Below are 20295 nucleotides of genomic sequence, written 5' to 3'. Positions count from 1 at the left end.
TGGGCTGCCTTTAATTGGCTTCATTTTTTTCTCTCAGAGATCTCGATGGGTAGTTGTGATTGCTCCTCTTCCTAAAGAACTCAGATCAAGGTGCTGCAGGATGTCATTCTGTAACCCCACCTGTTCACAACTGAGGTGATGATTGTGGGATGGGGGGAATCAACCTCAGGAAATGGTATAGGCAATATCAACTCCTGTGATGAGGGAGTGAATCTACCATTTGTTACCAGGTTTTGCAACTTAGGGTGATTCCAGGCCCTTTGCTGCTGTTAAACAATCAAATTATAGCTGTGACCTAGTCAGCTTTTAACCATCTATGTCTGGTTAAAGGTTGCAAGCCTTCCTTTCAGATACAAACCATGCCATAGTTATCCATGCCTTTGTTACCTCAAGATTGGAATACTGCAATGTACTGTACATGGGGCTAGTCCTTAAAGTCAAACTAGAGATTAAAGCTGGTGCAGAACATAGTGGCATGGTTATTGAGTGGGCATCTCACTGTCACCATGTGACACCAGCGCTCCAGGCTCTGCAATGGCTGCCTATAGGTCTCTAGGTGAATTTTAAGGTGTTGGCTACAACCTTTAAATAGAACCCCATGAAATTATTTTTCTATTATAATCTTTCATTTTATTTTTAGGGAATTTCTTGTCATTTCATTTTATCCCGCTGGGATGACGGAGGAGTGGCCAAATCAAACCTGAGCAGTGCTGCAACCCTTTGCACCAGATTGCAATGCCAATCACTAAAGTTCAGCCACCCCCGCCAGGCTGGAGAGGCAGCCCAGGCAAACCTTGGGCATTTGGGGCTGTATTAGTAGGAGCACTGCCAGCAGATCGAGGGACGTGATCATTCCCCTCTATTCGGCATTGGTGAGGCCTCATCTGGAGTACTGTGTCCAGTTTTGGGCCCCACACTACAAGAAGGATGTGGAAAAATTGGAAAGAGTCCAGCGGAGGGCAACAAAAATGATTAGGGGGCTGGAGAACATGACTCATGAGGAGAGGCTGAGGGAAGTGGGATTATTTAGTCTGCAGAAGAATGAGGGGGGATTTGATAGCTGCTTTCAACTACCTGAAAGGGGGTTCCAAAGAGGATGGATCTAGACTGAACTCAGTGGTAGCAGATGACAGAACAAGGAGTAATGGTCTCAAGTTGCAGTGGGGTCTAGGTTGGATATTAGGAAAAACTTTTTCACTAGGAGGGTGGTGAAGCACTGGAATGGGTTACCAAGAGAGGTGGTGGAATCTCCTTCCTTAGAGGTTTTTAAGGTCAGGCTTGACAAAGCCCTGGCTGGGATGATTTAGTTGGGGATTGGTCCTGCTTTGAGCAGGAGGTTGGACTAGATGGTCCGTTCCAACCCTGATATTCTATGAAACCTGAGCAGCATTTTATTCTATTTCATTTTATACTTTTTTTAAAAAAGTATTATTTCATGTTTTCTCATATTTGCGAAAAACATGAGGCTCTACCTATGAATTCCTAAACTGGCCTAGGTCCAACCTACCTGAAGGATTGACTCTCTCCCTGAGCCACCCTGGTCAAAAGAGGGGGCTGCTGGAAGACCGCTCTCTGTGAAGACCTCAAGATTCTGGGACTTGCTTTATCTGAAATGGCCTGCATTCAGTGACCTTCCAGGCATGTCGCAAAAAACATCTATTTGATAAAAAGAACGAGGAGTACTTGTGGCACCTTAGAGACTAGCAAATTTATTTGGGCATAAGCTTTCATGGGCTAAAACCTACTTCATCAGATGCATGCAGACTAACATGGCTACCACTCTGAAATCAATTTGACAGGGTTTTTGGAGAGGGCTGTGGATATGATTCTTAGATGATGTCTGGCAGAGTTCCTATTTGAATTATTTTATTGCTGCTGGGTTTTTGTTGCAACACTCATAAATTAGGACACCTACAGCACTGCATAAGCATATTTTGTATTTAAATAAAATAAATAGGAAATTAATCCTCAAAATGCCACAATCAAAATGTACAGTCATGATTATACAGTAGAACAGCATTTATAAAATCTTCTACATCATGACCCCCGTCCTTCCCTATACCACGACTACCTTATGAGCCTTCTCCCACTTAACAATATGTTCATGACTCCAGATTGAGAACCATGCTCTAGAAGGGCTTTAGACTTCTAGTGTTCTAGGCTGAAATGGAAAAGATTAAGCTGGCCCTAAAATGTCTATTTATAATTTACCATTAACTCACTTTCCTGGCAAGAAATGCAACTGCAATGTCTCTATTCTCTCCCAATGATTAACTGTGGCTGTTCAAGAAACTTTGGCAGCTAAGCAACCGATTCTGATGACCTAGAAAACTTCAGCACACCGAAGAGTAACATTTATGGATTATGCTGAAGCTAAACTGGAGGAAAATGCAGAATAATGTCCAATTAAAATCTTCAAACTTTGTTGATACATCTATCTGTACATAATTCTCACCTACAAATGCATTTTACTATAAACACCTAAATGCCACCAATCAATGACAATCTAAGGAAATCAATAATATTCCCAAATTAATTTTCATCCCTGTATATTTGATTGGTGTACTCTTGACCTAGCTCTTACCTTTTAAAACCCAACGGAGAAGGTTCTGGCTTTCTTTTAGTATTTTATACTCTGATAATTAGAGCACTTTTTGAGAGATATTCCTGAAGCATATTTCAGTGCTTGTATGAGATACACAAATTCATCATTGTCACATAAGTGCATTTAATACATGCAAGTGATATGCAAGTACTTCTAAAATTTTAATGTTCTTGGAAGATTGGTAGTGTCCCTTTTTGTGATTTTGTTATTATGTTGGTCCCTTGGTATGTGTTTAGTTCTCTTATTGTGGGTTTTCTGAAAAGTGATACCTGGATAAAAATAGTTATTAAAACTAGAATAAACTTATGTCATAACATTCTGCAGAAAAAAACAAACACCTTTTAAACAACAGTTCAATAGCTCAGTATAAACATTTGAAAATAAAAGACTGCAAGTAAGGGATATTTTAAGATGTTCAGTTTTGTGAATATTTGTGCTTGGCCACTATGTCGTCTTTAAAAACTACATACATTTTTTCCTCCTTTCATCTTGACTGACAAAGATGCAGAGACTAAAGCACTATTTGGGCTTGTCTACGCGCGGAAAAGGCTGTGAAAAGCTAGTGCAGTATAGCTATCGCCCAGTATTAACCTAAACTGCTATTGTGGTTTAGATTAACCCACTTCTTAATCTAAATTGCAAAAAGGTACTCAGTGTGGAATAAGAGTGCCCACACAAGGAATTAGTGTGGAACAGCTAATTGCACAGTAAATTTACACCCTAGCTATTTCATGCTCACCTCCATGAATTTTAATGTGGATAAGCCCTTAAACATATTAGAATTTGCTTTTTTTATTATTATGACGCAGTTGATGCATATCTATGCTTGCATACATAGTCAAACTGTCACGGAGTATTGGGGGACTCAGGGCCCTGCACCCCCGGCTTCCTGTGATTCACCATNTGTCACGGAGTATTGGGGGACTCAGGGCCCTGCACCCCCGGCTTCCTGTGATTCACCATGACTCTCAGCCAGCCAGTAAAGCAGAAGGTTTATTTGGATGACAGGAATACAGTCCAAGACAGGTCTTGCAGGCACAGACAACAGGGCCCCCCTCAGTTAGGTCCAGCTTGGGGTCCCAGGCATCCCAGCCCACTCCCCTTGGGGGGTCAGAGCCATCTCTGCCTCCCAGCCATCTCTCCAGCCTCCTTCCAGCACTCTGCCTTCAGCCACCCCTCCCACAGCCTTTGTTCGGTTTCCCGGGCCCCGGAGTCACCTGACTTCCAACCCCTCTGGGTTCTCATGTTACAAGCTCAGGTATGTTCCCTCGGGCCGACTCCCCTCCCCCGATGCAGACCATCCTAGTCACACTCCCCTGTCAGCATTCCCACACCCCAGCAAGAACAGTCCCAGTTCGTCACACAAACATAGTAACTCAAAGAGCCTACCTCTTCATGTCTCATCAGTTCTATCATTTCCATAACACTAATAAAATGGCAGCAACGATCCGAGTGGTCAACCAGATAGGTAGGAAAGGGACGATTCTGCCAAAGTCTCCATTCAGATAGGGAAAGTTCACGAGTTCCTTCCACTCGAGATGCCTGCAGTGTCAAATAAATATTAACATGAAGATTTCAATCATGCAATTGGTTCACAAAACAAACAAACAATGAGGAGTCCTTGTGGCACCTTAGAGACTAACAAATTTATATGGGCATAAGCTTTCGTGGGCTAAAACCCACTGCATCAGATGAATCAGAGGACTCCTCGTTGTTTTTGCTGATACAGACTAACACGGCTACCACTCTAAATCAAATAGAGTCCCAGTTCTCTATGGAAACCACCCTCAAATGTCCTGAACAAAAGAGAAGGCCAATAAACTTATTGTTATAAGGGAGATATGTCTGTTTTAATAAAAGGAAATATTCTCTGCTTTTAGTCTGAACTATGTATTCTGTACTACTTTCCAAGTAACCAAAAGAAACCCGTAACTATTGCCATTTGTCATGCACAAAGCATGCGGATCTAAAATGTGAAGTGACAGATGGGGATCCCTATTTATTCTTTTGCATCAAGAAAGAGCCCACTGAGTGGGAGTCTTGCCTTCTCTAAGTTAACAGAGGGGTTTCAAAATACCCATAATTACAGAATATCATCAATGAAGATATAGTCTCCTTTTTACAAAGGAGTGTATATAACTTTTGGAACTGTTAACACAAGTTGTTTGTATCCAACAAAAATAAGTTTCCTATGCCTATAATAGCAGCAGGAGACATGACAATATTCTACAAATATTTTAATGTACAGGAAGTGGGTTTCAGATATTAGAAAAATCTCACATGTCGAACAATCTTCGATTACAATTCCCTGGTTCTCTCATATACAGATATCAGAAGGTACTTAAATTGTATTTTTAGATAGGCTTCCTTAGAATCTTTGTAATTAATTTTATTCACTACCCAGAAGTCTTTGGGGTTATTTTCCCTGTCAAAGGATTTCTTTGAATTGTTCTCAAATATATGAAGAAGAATCTTGGTCTGGGAAACTCATTAGGTAATATTCTGTCAGCATTTGGCATCACCACAGCAGAAGTAGTTCAGATTTCTCTATAATATTACAATAATTTCTACACTGTAAATTTATCAGATCAATTATAATATTAAGGAAAAACACGTCCAAAAATCAATGGCAGAGATTCACTTCTGTAATTTCTTCTGGGTCTTCTAGTGACATTACATTAAGGTTGAACTTACTGCTATTTCCTCCATATTTTCTAAAGTTTCAAAGTGACTTTGAGACAATATTGGTTCTTTGACTCCATCACTTTCTTTTAGTTTGTATAAGCTGTTCCATACTTCAAATTCCTCTGACGTTAGGAACCAATTTTCACGAGAGTCTGTTTGCTTTGTGCCTGCAAATAGGTAAAAATGAAAAACATCTTAGGAAAAATAAATCTATGTAACAAAGAAAAAGATACAGTGATTAATTAGGACCTCATATGATACCAGCCACAGGAAAACAAATTCCCATTGCCACATTGGTAGTAAATATTAACCTTTTCAGTCCTATTTTTCTTGTATATTAAATTTATTTGCATATTAACTTTTCTCCCAGAATCTTTATGATATCAGCAAAGAGTGAGTTTGAATTTGAAGGCCAGAGTGCTGGTTTTCAACCTGTGAGTGACCGTATTCACGTGACCCAATATTGGGCTATAATTTATTATGGCTGGCACCTCCAAATATGTGGGGAAATATATGTCTAGGAAAAAGACCAAAGTACGGAAATATGTATAAACAAGAGTGGGTGGTTGATGAGGGGTGCCTAAGATTTAGTTATGTTGTTTGCTTGATAAGAGGTACTTGTTATTGCAGATGTCTTCTGTAATGGATAAAATAAGGATCCACTGAAAGATGTTTATGTTAACTCAGTAAGAACTGGCAGTTATCACAGCTGTCAGTAATAACGACCAGATTAGAATCCTCTTTAGTTTATCAATCATGCACCCTAAAGATATCATAAGGAAATTCCATCAATAGTTAGGTAAAAAAAAGTCAAAACAGGTCATAGTAAAATTAATCATGGGAAGTATTTTCCTTCCAAAAAGGAATTTCTCTGTCTCAGAGGTTTTGGGAGTTGGATTGGGAATTAACAGTCAGCATTCCACCAAGTACAGAGAAAGGGACCAAACTACCTTTTCTTCACCTACATCAAGTGGTAAAGTATGTCTTCTTTCTGTATTCTGGATAGTGCTATACTAAACACTGATTGTTAATCTTTGATTGAATAATTCTATTTCAGCTTGTTATTTGATAATCTCTAATTGCTAATGACTTCAAACATGCAGCAACACAAACAAATGGATAGGCAGAAAAATCAGTTGTTAGAAGTGAAAAAAATTCAAATGTTCTGTTTTATGGAGAAATAGTGGACAGAGGTGTGTGTATACTTGTAAACAAACACTGGCAAGCCCTGCAGGTGATGATAATTATCACACAGGGCAAACATAGTTCCTCAGTTAATCATATGTTGCCAAAAGACCAAGGAGAAAACTGAAAATATCAGATGGAATTATTGAAAAAGCCCTGTTAGTGCACTGTCTAAACAGTGAAAATCTGTTAAAACCAAACAACTAATTAACCCTTTGACTATTTTGGTCTCCATTTTACCTATCAAGGGCATGTGGATGGGGAAGAGAGTACACAGGAAAGAACTAGAGCAATCTTTGGGGAGGAGGAAGAGAAAGGAAGCAGAGTACCCAGAGTGCTAATTCTTGTCCTCAGTTGACACCTTATGTAGCCAACACCAAACTCCTCAAATGAACACTCTGGCATTGGGGCATCAGAACAATGGAGTGAGTCCTCAATTCACAAGGGGACTACCCACTGTTCGTAACTGTCCTTTCCAGGTGCCTCACTCAGATGTCACAAAAATACATAACTTTCATATATCAATTCAAAGACTGGTTCATGATATATGATCACAGGCAAAAATAAACTGTAGAAGGAAACCGGTTTCATGTAACTTTTATACTTATATGAAAGGCATATTTGTCCTCAGTACATTACAGTATAAACACATGCAGTTTTTCAGATTATATATGACATCTACCTAAACTGCTTTAAGTGCACAACCACACAACACACATCACAATATTAATAAAAGCACAGAATTATTATTCAAATATCACTTTATGCTGAGACACTAAAAAATTCCCACACCCCAAGAACAAACCAACCCCTCCCACCTCACCTGCAAGAGAAAATGGGTCTTATAGTGGCATCAGACTTGGAAAAAGGAAACTGGACCAAACACAGAAAGCAAATTCCAGGTTGGAGTGTCTTCCAACACCACCACCCTGCTTCCAATCATACAGTACTAGGAATCATCCACGCAAGAGACCCAATTGGAATCAAATTTAAAGGTACAAATTTAAAGATCTGCAATATCCAGGGCCAAAACCTACTTGTTTTAACAGATTAAAAAAAAATCCATCCAATTTCACTCATAATCTTAATAGGAGCCAGTGCAGTCTTTGGAGCAAAGGTTAAATATGTTCCCTGCATAAAAGATCTATGTAAACAGGTAGATTCGGTAGAAGTTGAAGTTTCTCAGCATTTTATGCTTTTAAAATACTCAAATACATTCATCCCATTGCCTGACACTAACCTTACTTCACCTCTAAACTGCTTAAGATTAATAAAGATCAACGTTCCTTAAAGACACTAACTTAGTGCCAGAAGAAAGCGGTTTATTACTTTGCTACGTTACAATCCATTACATAATAGTACAATGCAACAAGGTTCAATGTTAGGAGGAGAGAAACAGAAGCACTAAGTAGCACAACCAAAGACTGGCTTTAAAGAAGGCATGACCTAAATAGAAGAGAGAAACAGTTCAGCTTTGTTTAAGTGTTAGGAATCAGATTTGCCTCTTTTGTAGTATCTTTATGTTTCCAAAAATCCACAGAAAGGGAAATTGTTTGTAGTTGTAAACAAAGGATTTAGAAAGCAAACTCCAGTGTCATTAAATGCTGTTACAATTTCAGTTTCAAGAGACTAAATGGACAAGCTAAATACTTAGCAATTTTGGGGGAGATGGAGACAGGGAGTCAGAGAGACACTTTGTAAACTAAGAGGGCTCAAGGTTGACCACCTCAAAAATGACATATACCGCTACCTTGATATAATGCCACTTGATATAACACGAATTCGGATATAACACGGTAAAGCTCCAGGTGGACAGGGCTGCGCACTCCGGTGGATCAAAGCAAGTTCAATATAACACGGTTTCACCTATAACACAATATGATTTTTTGGCTCCCGAGGACAGCGTTATAACGAGGTAGAGGTGTACCTTAAAAATAAGCTTCTGGTTCCATTTAAGAGACACCACAATACTACAGATATTTCTTTTCCTAAGAAATTGTCATATGCATATGCAACAGGAGCATCTATTCCAAGGAGCTTTCAGCCACCTGTAGTGGTGGCTTGGGTCTATGGTCAGTCTGGACAGCAACATCTGTCACGGTTCCCCTTCACTTCCTGCCAATGACCAGATGCCCTAAAGATTCTAATAGCTACTCAGATACATAAAGAACAAAAATTAGGCCCAAAATGAACTATTTACTCCCTTAGAAGAGTTAAGCTTCCTTGCTCAGCTGCTGAAGCCAAACAGATGAGACAGAGCTCAGGAAAGAAAAAATGTTGCAAGTGTTCTACCTTCAAGTTGTCACTAACTTTAAAGAACAGTGAGAGTATGTGGAGGATCTCCTGTGGACTGGCTTTGAAACAATAATGCAATGATGGACAAGATTTGAGTCTCAGAAACTGGTACACAGATGATGTTCCTGCTTTTTTGTTTGCAATAATAAAATCTCATTCACGGCAGAAACGTGATCACCTACCAATGGGTGCTTTACATATAGCTATACATGTATACACACATGGGAATAAGGAAGTCTCCAGACCATCTCTGGAACATACAGTACTGGGTAGGGATAGGATCCAGAGTGACCTAGACAAATTGGAGGATTGGGCCAAAAGAAACCTGATGAGGTTCAACAAGGACAAGTGCAGAGTCCTGCACTTAGGACGGAAGAATCCCATGCACCGCTACAGGCTGGGGGCTAAGCAGCAGTTCTGCAGAAAAGGACGTGGGGATTACAGTGGACGAGAAGCTAGACATGAGTCAGCAGTGTGCCATTGTTGCCAAGAAGGCTGATGGCATATTGGGCTGTATTAGTAGGAGCATTGCCAACAGATTGAGGGAAGTGATTATTCCCCTCTATTCGGCACTGGTGAGGCCACACCTGGAGTATTGCGTCCAGTTTTGCCCCCCCCCCCCCCCACTACAGAAGGGATGTGGACAAATTGGAGTAAGTCCAGCGGAGGGCAACTAAAATGATCAGGGGGCTGGGGCACATGACTTATAAGGAGAGGCTGAGGGAACTGGGATTGTTTAGTCTCCAGAAGAGAAGACTGAGGGAGAATTTGATAGCTGCTTTCAACTACCTGAAGGGGGATTCCAAAGAGGATGGAGCTCAGCTGTTCTCAGTGGTGGCAGATGACAGAACAAGAAGCAAAGGTCTAAAGGGGGCGGGGGGGAGAGAGAGAATAGCTCAGTGGTTTGAGCATAGGCCTGCTAAACTCAGGGTTGTGAGTTCTATCCTTGAAGGAGCCACCTAGGGATCTGGGGCAAAATCAGTACTTGGTCCTGCTAGTGAAGGCAGGGGGCAGGACACGATGACCTTTCGGGGTCCCTTCCAGTTCTATGAGGGGTGTGTGTGTGTGTATATATATGTGTGTGTGTGTGTGTGTGTATATATATAAATAAAAAAGTTGTAGTGGGGGAGGTCTAGGTTGGATATTAGGAAACACTATTTCACTAGGAAGCTGGTGAAGCACCTGAATGGGTTACCTAGGGAGGTGGTGGAATCTCCATCCTTAGAGGTTTTTAAGGCCCAGTTGGGACGATTTAGTAGGTGTTGGCCCTGCTTTGAGCAGGGGATTGGACTAGATGACCTCCTGAGGTCTCTTCCAACCCTAATATTCTATGATTCCTTGATCTGCCTTTTGTGAACTATTTCTCAACAGGAATAATCTTCTCTAGTAACTTTTTTAAAAGACTTTTTCCATTGCTGTAGCATGAAGGGGACAAATCTAACAGATATTAAGATACAGGCCTTCTGAGCTCAGTTAAAAACTTCAACATTACTTAATGAAGTGAATATAATCTGTTTGTTCTGAAGTACAAAGTGTATCACTTGAGATGGAATGTGCTATAGCATTCCCTGGGTCTAAACTTGTTCCTTCGAACAGATTAGAATGGTTAATACTTAGAAAGCTATATGAAAGATTTTCCTGTTAACCAAAATGAATCTACGATGTCCAGCGCACCACACTATTATGTTTGGACCGTATTGCAAAATCCCCAAACCCTTCATGTATGTTGTCAGAAAGTAACATAACATTCAGAAGGACTCCTGGAACCCTTTTTAATTTGTCTTTAAAGCCAAACATTCATGTAGAATTCCTGAAGTCAAGTTTTACTGAGTTTTTGTAAGCCCCCTTGAACAACAGTGTAATATCACGTCAGCATGGTTTTGCCTTCAAACTGAATGTGTAGGGAGGTCATGTGACGCAGCTGAGCAGCTAAGCAGTATTTCAATGAGCTCTACTAAATCCATTTAATATCTCAATAGCTAATTTTTTGGCTCTTCATGATTATATCATAGAAATAGCTTCTTACACCAGTATGAATTTTTTATGAGCATCAGTGAAGACTAATCCTGCCAAATTTAACATCAAAACTAGCAGCTGTAGAAGAGTAGGGGCAGACCAGGATGACAGTCAAGGTGGCTGAGTCATTTGGTCTGCAACACCCAGCAATGTGGCCACCAAGATCTTGTAAAAAATTAAACAATCAGAAATTACAGTCCTGTCTACATCAGGCTCATGTTTGAAATATTTCCCATTATTAACATCAGTTCTGCTGTATCACTGTTAGCAACATCAGGATCCCATGTGAGAGCACTGGCTGATGACACTGTACCAACCAGATGTGCTCTAATCAGACGGTTAGAAGACATGGTGTGGAGAGTGGTATCTGCAGCAAGGCCAAGCAGTTATATGTTATTTGACTAGTATTTTCATCCCTCCATGACAAATTATTCAGCATACAATAAATAAGTTTTTCAGTACAGCCATAACCAGCCTATATGGTATTTAGACATTTTAGTTTACTCCATACGCTTCAGTCACATAAAACCCTACAGTGACAAGTATAGGAAGGGTTTACTGCATCAGCATTTTCCATTTTATTTCAATGGAAATCCAGTTATACCTCTGGATCCCAGAGCAGGTTCAAAAGCAGCACTCTCTGATCCAACACACTTGATATTAAAAAGCCAGATTAGGGAATCAGCAGTTCAGTAATATTTTAAAAGTGTTTTTTTTTTTTTTTTTAAAGGAATTTTAGAAAAAGGAAGCCCATTGCAATAACCATGCTGGTGAGATAGCACAGGGATGGAGGCAGTGTAAATACTCTGATTAAATAAAATGGCTGAATCAATCTTCTGGAGAGTAGCTTATGAGTCACAGAAGTCCCTGGGGAGCACCTGCAATTTGTGTAGCTCAGTTTTAAAGTCTAAAGCTTTCCATGAGCTCTTAATCTTCTCAATATCCAGGTCAAGAGGGAAAGCAGACACATTCTTATGTGAGAGTAGAATTCCTTGATGCGAAAGTTCCAATACAAAGGAATCAAGCTCAAAATCCTTGGTTTGGAATTGTCTGATCTTATGGGGAGGCATGTTGGCACAAGTTCACATACAAATTTATTTGTAAAATATGGCTTTGAATCCATCATCGTCAGCGATCCCTCAAGGCCAAGGATGATCTCTTTCATAGGTTTTATTTTTATGGGTCCTTTGGCGAGTGAGGAATCTAATCCTTGAGCCGCAAAGTCATTGGCAGGCATTGCAGGTGGTGTTGGAAGTCAGACTTGGGCCAAAATTGTGTGACAGTCATCTGTCCTTTCTTTTCTGGTGTTTTCCTGCAATCAGGACAAGGTGATTTTCCTCAAAAGTGGACGTCCCTTTTTTGACAAGTCTTCACCAGTTATCCCTATCCTGGACTGCTGTCTCCCAGTGTGTGGTGTCAATGCCACATCTCTTGATGTTTATCTTGAGGATGTTTTTAAAGCGTTTCTTTTGGCCTCCCAGTTTCCTTTCTCCTTTGGTGAGCTGGGCATACAGCAGTTGTTTTGGTAAGCATACATCAGGCATGAGCGCACAGTGCCCGCTCCACCTCAGCTGGTGTTGGATAATAAGGAACTCAACCCTGACGATGTTGGCCTCTGTAAGGACACTGACATTAGTGCGATGATCCTCCCACTTTATGTTGAGGATCTTCCAAAGAAAGTGCTGGTGCTGGCATTCCAGGTTTTTCAGGTGTTTTCGATAGGTCACCCAGAGTCACAGCCATAGAGGAGAGTTGGGACTACTACCACCACTTTATAAACTAAAAGTCTAATGTGTATTCTGATGTCATGATTGTTGGCCAAAGGCAAAGCTGGCACAGCAGATACATTTTCACCTTTTTAAAACCCCAAGTTAAAGGCATCACTATGAAAAATGCATCAGCACTCTTAAATATGATGTAATTAAAAAAAATTTCAGACAAATTGTCGTCTACTGAAACCACCATATATTGGTAATAAGTAGGGAACTTTAGAGCTAAACAATAACTGTAAAAAGACATGTGACATAAGTATATTACTTTAATACAAAACCACAGATCAGAGGCTTACTCAAGTTCAGTATATGAATGCAGAAGAGTAGAGTATTTGAAATTACAAGCAAAGTTCTAAGTAAAAAAAATTTGAAAAGGCATTTCAAAATACAATAGTGATTAAATTAATGGAAATAAATAAACACTTTACTGTTGGTCTTATAATTTAGATTGTTGGCTACAACATCTAGAAATATTAGTTTGGCACCATAGCCATAAGAATGGCCATACTGGGTCAGACCATAGGTCCATCTAGCCCAGTATCCTGTCTTTGATCTCAGTCTCTCTTCCCCTCCACCTCCCCAAGTAAAATCTTACAAAGCTCCATCTTTCTTTGAGAAAAGGGATTAGGATGGATTTAAAGGTGTATTCTGTTTATGTAAGTTTTTAGTAGTCCTGTAATGAAGTACTAGAATTCATTGACATTTTCCTTTAGGTTGTACACCATTGGAATGAGCCAAGGTGTTTTCAGAGATGAATTATCAATTCTTGGGAGCAGGAGAGAAGAAGGGAAGGGGCTAGATTATGTCTACCACAAAAACTTGTAGGAGGAACCTAATCTCAAATTGTAGAAAAGACGGTTACTCACCGTTGTAACTGTTGTTCTTCGAGATGTGTTGCTCATATCCATTCCATTAGGTGTGCGCGCGCCGCGTGCACGATCGTCGGAAGATTTTTACCCTAGCAACACCGGCGGGTCGGCTGTGGAGCCCCCTAGAGTGGCGCCTTCATGGCGCTGAATATATACCCCAGCCGACCCGGCGCCCCCTCAGTTCCTTCTTGCCGGCTACTCCGACAGTGGGGACGGGGGGCGGGTTTGGAATGGATATGAGCAACACATCTCGAAGAACAACAGTTACAACGGTGAGTAACCGTCTTTTCTTCTTCGAGTGCTTGCTCATATCCATTCCATTAGGTGACTCCCAAGCCCAACTTAGGTGGTGGGGTCGGAGTGAGACATTGCTGTGTGCAAAACCGCTGATCCGAATGCAGCATCGTCCCTGGACTGCTGCACTAGTGCATAGTGAGCTGTAAACGTGTGGACTGATGACCAAACCGCCGCTCTACAAATGTCCTGGATCGGAACTTGCGCCAGGAAAGCAGTCGAGGAAGCTTGGGCCCTCGTGGAGTGAGCGGTGAGGTGCGGTGCTGAGACACCTGCCAGGTCATAGCAAGTCCGGATGCAAGACGTAATCCAGGAGGATAGGCGTTGTGAGGAGACCGGTGAGCCTTTCATTCGGTCGGCCACTGCAACGAAGAGTTGCGTCGTCTTTCTAAAGTGCTTTGTGCGGTCAATATAGAAGGCCAGGGCCCTGCGTACGTCCAGGGAATGCAAACGTTGATCCTGGCGAGTGGCATGTGGTTTGGGATAAAAGACCGGGAGAAATATGTCCTGGTTGATATGAAAAGGAGAAACCACCTTAGGGAGAAAGGCCGGATGTGGACGAAGCTGCACTTTATCCTTATGAAAAACTGTGTAAGGGGGCTCAGATGTAAGCGCCCTGAGTTCAGAAACGCGCCTTGCTGAGGTGATGGCTACGAGGAAGGCTGTCTTCCAGGATAGGTACAGAAGTGAACAGGTGGCCAGTGGCTCGAATGGAGGACCTGTGAGCTTGGAGAGAACCAGGTTGAGGTCCCACGTCGGGACTGGCTGACGTTGTTGAGGGTACGTCCGGTCTAAGCCCTTGAGGAATCTAACGACCATCGGGTTAGAGAATACCGAGGACGCGAGTTCCCCTGGGTGAAAGGCCGATATAGCGGCCAGGTGAACTCTAATTGAAGATATCGCCAACCCCTGTTGTTTTAGGGAGAGGAGATAGTCCAAAATGAGAGGAATGGGTGCCTGCAACGGGGATGTGGCTCGTTGTTCGCACCAACAGGAGAACCGTTTCCACTTGGCCAGGTACGTGGTCCGTGTTGAGGGCTTCCTACTGCTCAGCAGAATCTGTTGGACAGAGTGCGAGCACTGCTGCTCTGCCTGGGTGAACCATGGAGCAGCCACGCTGTGAGGTGGAGTGATTGCAGGTCGGGGTGACGCAACCGGCCGTGGTCCTGAGAGATGAGATCCGGACACAACGGAAGCGGGATCGGTGTCTGAACCGAGAGCTCCAACAGTGTGGTGTACCAATGTTGTCTCGGCCACGCAGGAGCGATCAGAATTACCTGTGCCTGGTCTCTGCGCAGTTTGAGCAGTACCTTGTGGACCAGAGGGAACGGAGGGAAGGCATAAAACAGGTGGTCTTTCCAGGGAAGTAGAAAGGCATCCGAGAGGGAGCCCGGAGCTCGACCTTGTAGGGAGCAGAACACGTGGCACTTCCTGTTGTCTCGAGATGCAAACAGGTCTATCTGGGGAAACCCCCACCTCTGGAAGATGGAATGTATAATGTCCGGACGGATAGACCACTCGTGCGTTTGGAAGGACCTGCTGAGTCGGTCCGCTAGAGTGTTCTGGACTCCAGGGAGGAACGATGCCGTGAGATGGATTGAGTGGGCGATGCAGAAGTCCCACAGGCGAATGGCCTCTTGGCATAGAATTGACGAACGTGCTCCTCCTTGCTTGTTGATGTAGAACATGGCCGTGGTGTTGTCGATGAGAACTAACACACAGCGGCCACGTAGGAGATTGAGGAATGCCTGGCACGCCAGGCGTACCGCCATCAGTTCCCGAACATTGATGTGTAGGGCTAACTGGGATGCAGTCCACAGGCCCTGGGTATGGTGTTCGTTGAGATGGGCGCCCCAACCCAGAGATGACGCGTCTGTGACCAGGTGCAGAGAGGGTTGTGGGGCGTGAAATGGCATCCCCTCGCAGACCACATTGTGATCCAGCCACCAGGTGAGGGAGGCCAGGACCGAGTTCGGGACCGTGACCACCATGTTCAGGCTGTCCCGATGTGGACGGTATATTGATGACACCCAGGTTTGAAGCGGGCGAAGTCGAAGTCTGGCATGCCTGGTTACGTACGTGCAGGAAGCCATGTGACCCAGCAGGGTAAGGCACGACCTCACCGTGGTAGTTGGGAAGGCCTTGAGCCCTTGAATGAGGTTCGTGATGGTGCCAAAGCGGTTGTCTGGCAGGATGGCTTGTGCACGTCTGGAGTCTAGAACTGCGCCGATGAATTCTATTCTCTGGGTAGGTTCTAGAGTGGATTTGTCCTTGTTGAGTAGGATGCCCAACTCGTTGAATGTGTGCACTATTCTGTGGACGTGAGCTTGAACTTGCTCCTTGGTGCGACCGCGCACCAGCCAGTCGTCTAGGTACGGGAACACCTGTATCCCTTGCCGACGAAGGTACGCTGCCACGACAGCCATACATTTCGTGAACACCCTTGGGGCCGAGGATAGGCCGAAGGGAAGGACTGTAAATTGGTAGTGCACCGTGTTTACCACGAATCGCAGGAAGCGTCTGTGAGGTGGGTAAATTGAGATGTGAAAGTATGCGTCTTTCATGTCGAGGGCGGCGAACCAGTCTCCAGGATCGAGGGAAGGGATAATGGCCCCCAAAGAGACCATGCGGAACTTCAACTTTATTACGAATTTGTTGAGTCCGCGCAAGTCCAAGATGGGTCGCAGACCTCCTTTGGACTTGGGGATCAGGAAGTAACGGGAATAAAATCCCCTGTCCTTTAACTCTATCGGAACCTCCTCTATGGCCCCCATGGCCAGGAGCGTAGAAACCTCCTGTATAAGAAGTTGCTCGTGAGAAGGGTCCCTGAAGAGGGACGGGGAAGGGGGGGAAGAGGGGGGGATGGAAGAAAACTGGATAGCGTATCCCCTCTCCACCGTGCGGAGGACCCAACGGTCCGAAGTTATAAGGGACCAAGCACGGTGGAAGTGGGAGAGGCGATCCCGAAAGGAGGGAGCTGGATCCTGGGGGATGACTGAGGCGCCGTCCTCGACCGCACCTTCAAAAGTTCTGTCTAGGACCTGAAGGTGGTCTTGGTGGCCCTTGGTTCTGACCGGGTTGAGGGCCAGCCCATCTTCTCCTACCACCTCGCCCTCGCCTTCTGGCAGGGTCCTGTCTCTGACGAGGTGGAGGGGGGTAAAAACGTTGAGGCCGGGGCCTAAATGGTCTGCGCTGGGGACCCGCAACATGCATCCCCAAGGAGCGCATGATTGTCCTGGAGTCTTTGAGGCTCTGCAATCGAGAGTCCGTCTTCTCCGAGAACAACCCCTGTCCTTCAAAGGGCAAATCCTGTAGGGTCTGCTGTAATTCAGGGGGCAAACCCGAAACTTGGAGCCAGGAGGTCCTGCGCATAGCGATACCTGCGGCCAGGGTTCTTGCGGCCGAGTCCGCTATGTCCAGGGAGGCCTGTAAGGAGGTCCGAGCCACCTTCTTACCCTCCTCAACCATGGCTCCAAACTCTTCCCTGGACTCTTGGGGAATCAACTCCTTAAACTTCCCCATAGAGTTCCAGGAGTTGAAATTGTAGCGGCTCAGTAGCGCCTGTTGATTCGCCGCTCTAAGTTGTAGCCCTCCGGCTGAGTAAACCTTACGGCCAAACAGATCAAGCCGCTTAGCCTCTTTTGATTTTGGCGCTGCAGCCTGCTGGCCGTGGCGCTCTCGTGCATTCACTGATTCCACCACCAGTGAACACGGTTGGGGGTGGGTGTACAAGTACCCATAGTCCTTAGATGGGACAAAGTATTTCCTTTCCACCCCTCTCGCTGTGGGTGGAATGGAGGCAGGAGTTTGCCATATCGTATCCGCATTCGTTTGGATCGTGCGGATCAAGGGTAATGCCACCCTCGATGGGGCATCCAATCCAAGGATATTCACGATCGGGTCGTGCACCTCCACTATCTCCTCCGCCTGCAGGTCCATATTACGGGCCATCCTACGCAGGAGATCCTGGTGAGCCTGAAGATCTATCGAAGGGGGACCCGTGCATGAAGTGCCTGCCACTGCCTCGTCCGGAGAGGAGGAGGAGGATGCCTCCGGTGGTACTGGATCCAAGGGGGGGTCCCGGTCCCCCTGCTCTTGGGTCGGAGCGTCACCTGCACTTGGGTCCATGGTGTCGGGTGGTGTAGACACAGAAGCCTCCACGCCTCCAGGCGGAGGCCGAGAGATGGTGGATTCTGGGGCCCTTCTGACCGAGTGACCCGAGCGAGAGGTCGATGGTAATGAAGCCCCTTGCTCCTGGTGGTACGCCCACGGGGTCCAAAACGACCAGTGAGATGGTCCATGAGAGTGGTCCTCTGCCCTCTCCTGCCAATGGCCCAAGTCTCGTTCCTCGGCCTGCCCCTGAGGGGGGTATGCCGATCTCGACAGGTCCTCCGAGGAGCGAGACACCGATCTTGACGGCCATGGCGGTGCCGCGAAAGATGAAACGATCCCCGTGGTCTGCGGTGCCGCACGGTGCCAGTCCGGAGATGATCTATCTCTGTGCGGTGCCGGCGATCGGTGCCGGGACCGCGACCGGTGCCGATGACCTTGTCGGTGCCGGGAGTCAGATCTGGACCTCGACGAGGACCTAGAGTATGCTCGGTGCCGGGAGCGGCCCCTCGACGTCGAGCGTCGACCGTAGCGGTGCCGAGAACTACGTCTCGACGTTGACCGGTGCCGACGATCATATCGGTGCCGAGACGTAGAGCGGTGCCGCGAAGAAGATCTTGGCCGCGAGTACGACCGGTGCCGAGACGATATTCGGTGCCGGGACTGCGAGCGGCGTGGGGACCTGCTTCGGGACCTGGATCGGCGCCGAGGTTCCAGCCCTTGTGATGGAGGGCGCATCAAGGCAGGTTTCCCTCTTGACTGTACCGGGCGAGTCAACGGTGCAGTCGGTGCCGGTGGTTGAGGCGGTGCGGGCTCCGTGAGAGCTATTAAGTCTCTCGCCGCCGCGAAGGTCTCTGGAGTCGACGGGAGACACTGTATCACCGCCGGCCTCGGTGGAGACGCTATTTGCACCGGACTCGACGGCCTCGGCGCCGGAGTCGACGGTGCTGGAGGCGCTTGCTTCCGTTGCTCCACCGGCGGACGCGGCTCTACCCCCGGCACTGGGGGAGCCGGCGTCTTCGGCACGGATGTCCCCGTCTTATGGGCTTTTTTATGCCCTGGGGATAATGACCGGCGCCGAGGCACTTGCTGCGCTTGCGGTGCCGACGAGGTCCGGTGCCGGGGAGGCTTGTCTGACGCCACTCGCGTGGTCATCATAGCCGGTGCCGCCGGGGCACTGCGCACCGAGGTGCTAGGTGCCGGAGTCTGGCCCGTAGAAGGAGTGTCCGGGCTGAGTGCCGCCTCCATTAGGAGTTGCCTGAGCCGAAAGTCCCGCTCCTTCTTGGTTCTTGGTTTGAAGGCCTTACAGATCTTGCATTTATCTGTTTGGTGGGACTCTCCCAGGCACTTCAAACAGGAGTCGTGCGGGTCGCTCGTGGGCATAGGCTTAGCGCAGGAGGCGCACTGCTTGAAGCCGGGAGCGTTGGGCATGAGCCCGGGCCCGCGGCCGGGGGAGAAAGGGGGAGACGACCCCCTTAACCCCCTGAACTACAATAACAACTATAACAACTTTTTAACTATAAACACTAGAACTACAACTATAACTATAACTTCGAATGACTAAGTAAGCTAGGGAGAGTGGAGGACAGCTATGCCGCGCTCCACAGTTCCAACGACCGTCAGGGGCGGTAAGAAGGAACTGAGGGGGCGCCGGGTCGGCTGGGGTATATATTCAGCGCCATGAAGGCGCCACTCTAGGGGGCTCCACAGCCGACCCGCCGGTGTTGCTAGGGTAAAAATCTTCCGACGATCGTGCACGCGGCGCGCGCACACCTAATGGAATGGATATGAGCAAGCACTCGAAGAAGAACAAGCAGTTCCCTGGACACAAGCTGTGGTGCTGATCACACCTTTACCTTTTCTACTATATTAGAAAAGATTTTGGTTATTCCTAACTGTTCTGAGGGTCCCCTCTTCTTACCAAACAGGAGAATCAGAAATGGCCAACAATATCTACATGGGGAACAAACATTTAATAATGGGTTCTTCAGTTTAAGCGGAGAAAGGTATAATATGACCCAATGGCTATTAGCTGGTACTTGACTGGAAATGAGGCATAATTTTTTAGCAGAGAGTGTACAGGGTAATTAACCATTTGAACAATTTACCACAGTGGATTCTCCATCAGTACTTTTTTTGTAATCAAGACTGGATGTTTTTCTTAAAAAGATCTGCTCTAGGAATTATTTTGGGGAAGTTCTATGACCCGTGTAATGCATGAGGTCAGATTAGATTATCACAATGGTCCCTTCTGACCTAGGAATCTATGGTTCCAATGGATCAACTCTAAGACCCTGCCATTTTTCAGACTGAAACAAGAGCTCTGCAAACAGGGAGTATTGCATCTATAGTTATCTGCTAAAATATGTGGTGAATTTTCAGCTGTTTTTCTAACATTATTAAAATTAGTCAAGAAAACAATTTCAGCCTAAATTACAGAGCCTGATAAAGATGCAAAAAACAT

At 45.4% G+C, this 20295-nt stretch overlaps 1 protein-coding gene across 3 annotated transcripts in view; it reads right to left on the bottom strand.

Moving 5' to 3' along the window:
- Positions 1-20295, bottom strand: part of FANCM (FA complementation group M) — a 132519-nt gene that overhangs the window by 32465 nt on the left and 79759 nt on the right. For all 3 annotated transcript variants that reach the window (XR_004645432.1, XM_034767999.1, XM_034768000.1), the window contains exons 12-13: positions 5300-5457; positions 3995-4147 (exon numbers count right to left, since the gene is read on the bottom strand). Coding sequence is in view for 2 of the 3 variants with exons in the window: in XM_034767999.1 (XP_034623890.1) it covers positions 3995-4147; positions 5300-5457 (311 nt within the window). In the remaining variant the exon portion in view is untranslated. The remainder of the gene's footprint in view (positions 1-3994; positions 4148-5299; positions 5458-20295) is intronic.

This window comes from Trachemys scripta, chromosome 4, assembly GCF_013100865.1.
Source record: "Trachemys scripta elegans isolate TJP31775 chromosome 4, CAS_Tse_1.0, whole genome shotgun sequence".
In the NCBI taxonomy this organism is placed as follows: domain Eukaryota; kingdom Metazoa; phylum Chordata; order Testudines; family Emydidae; genus Trachemys; species Trachemys scripta.
Note: the sequence above shows the minus strand (reverse complement) of the source record. Positions and strands in the feature narration are given on the sequence as shown.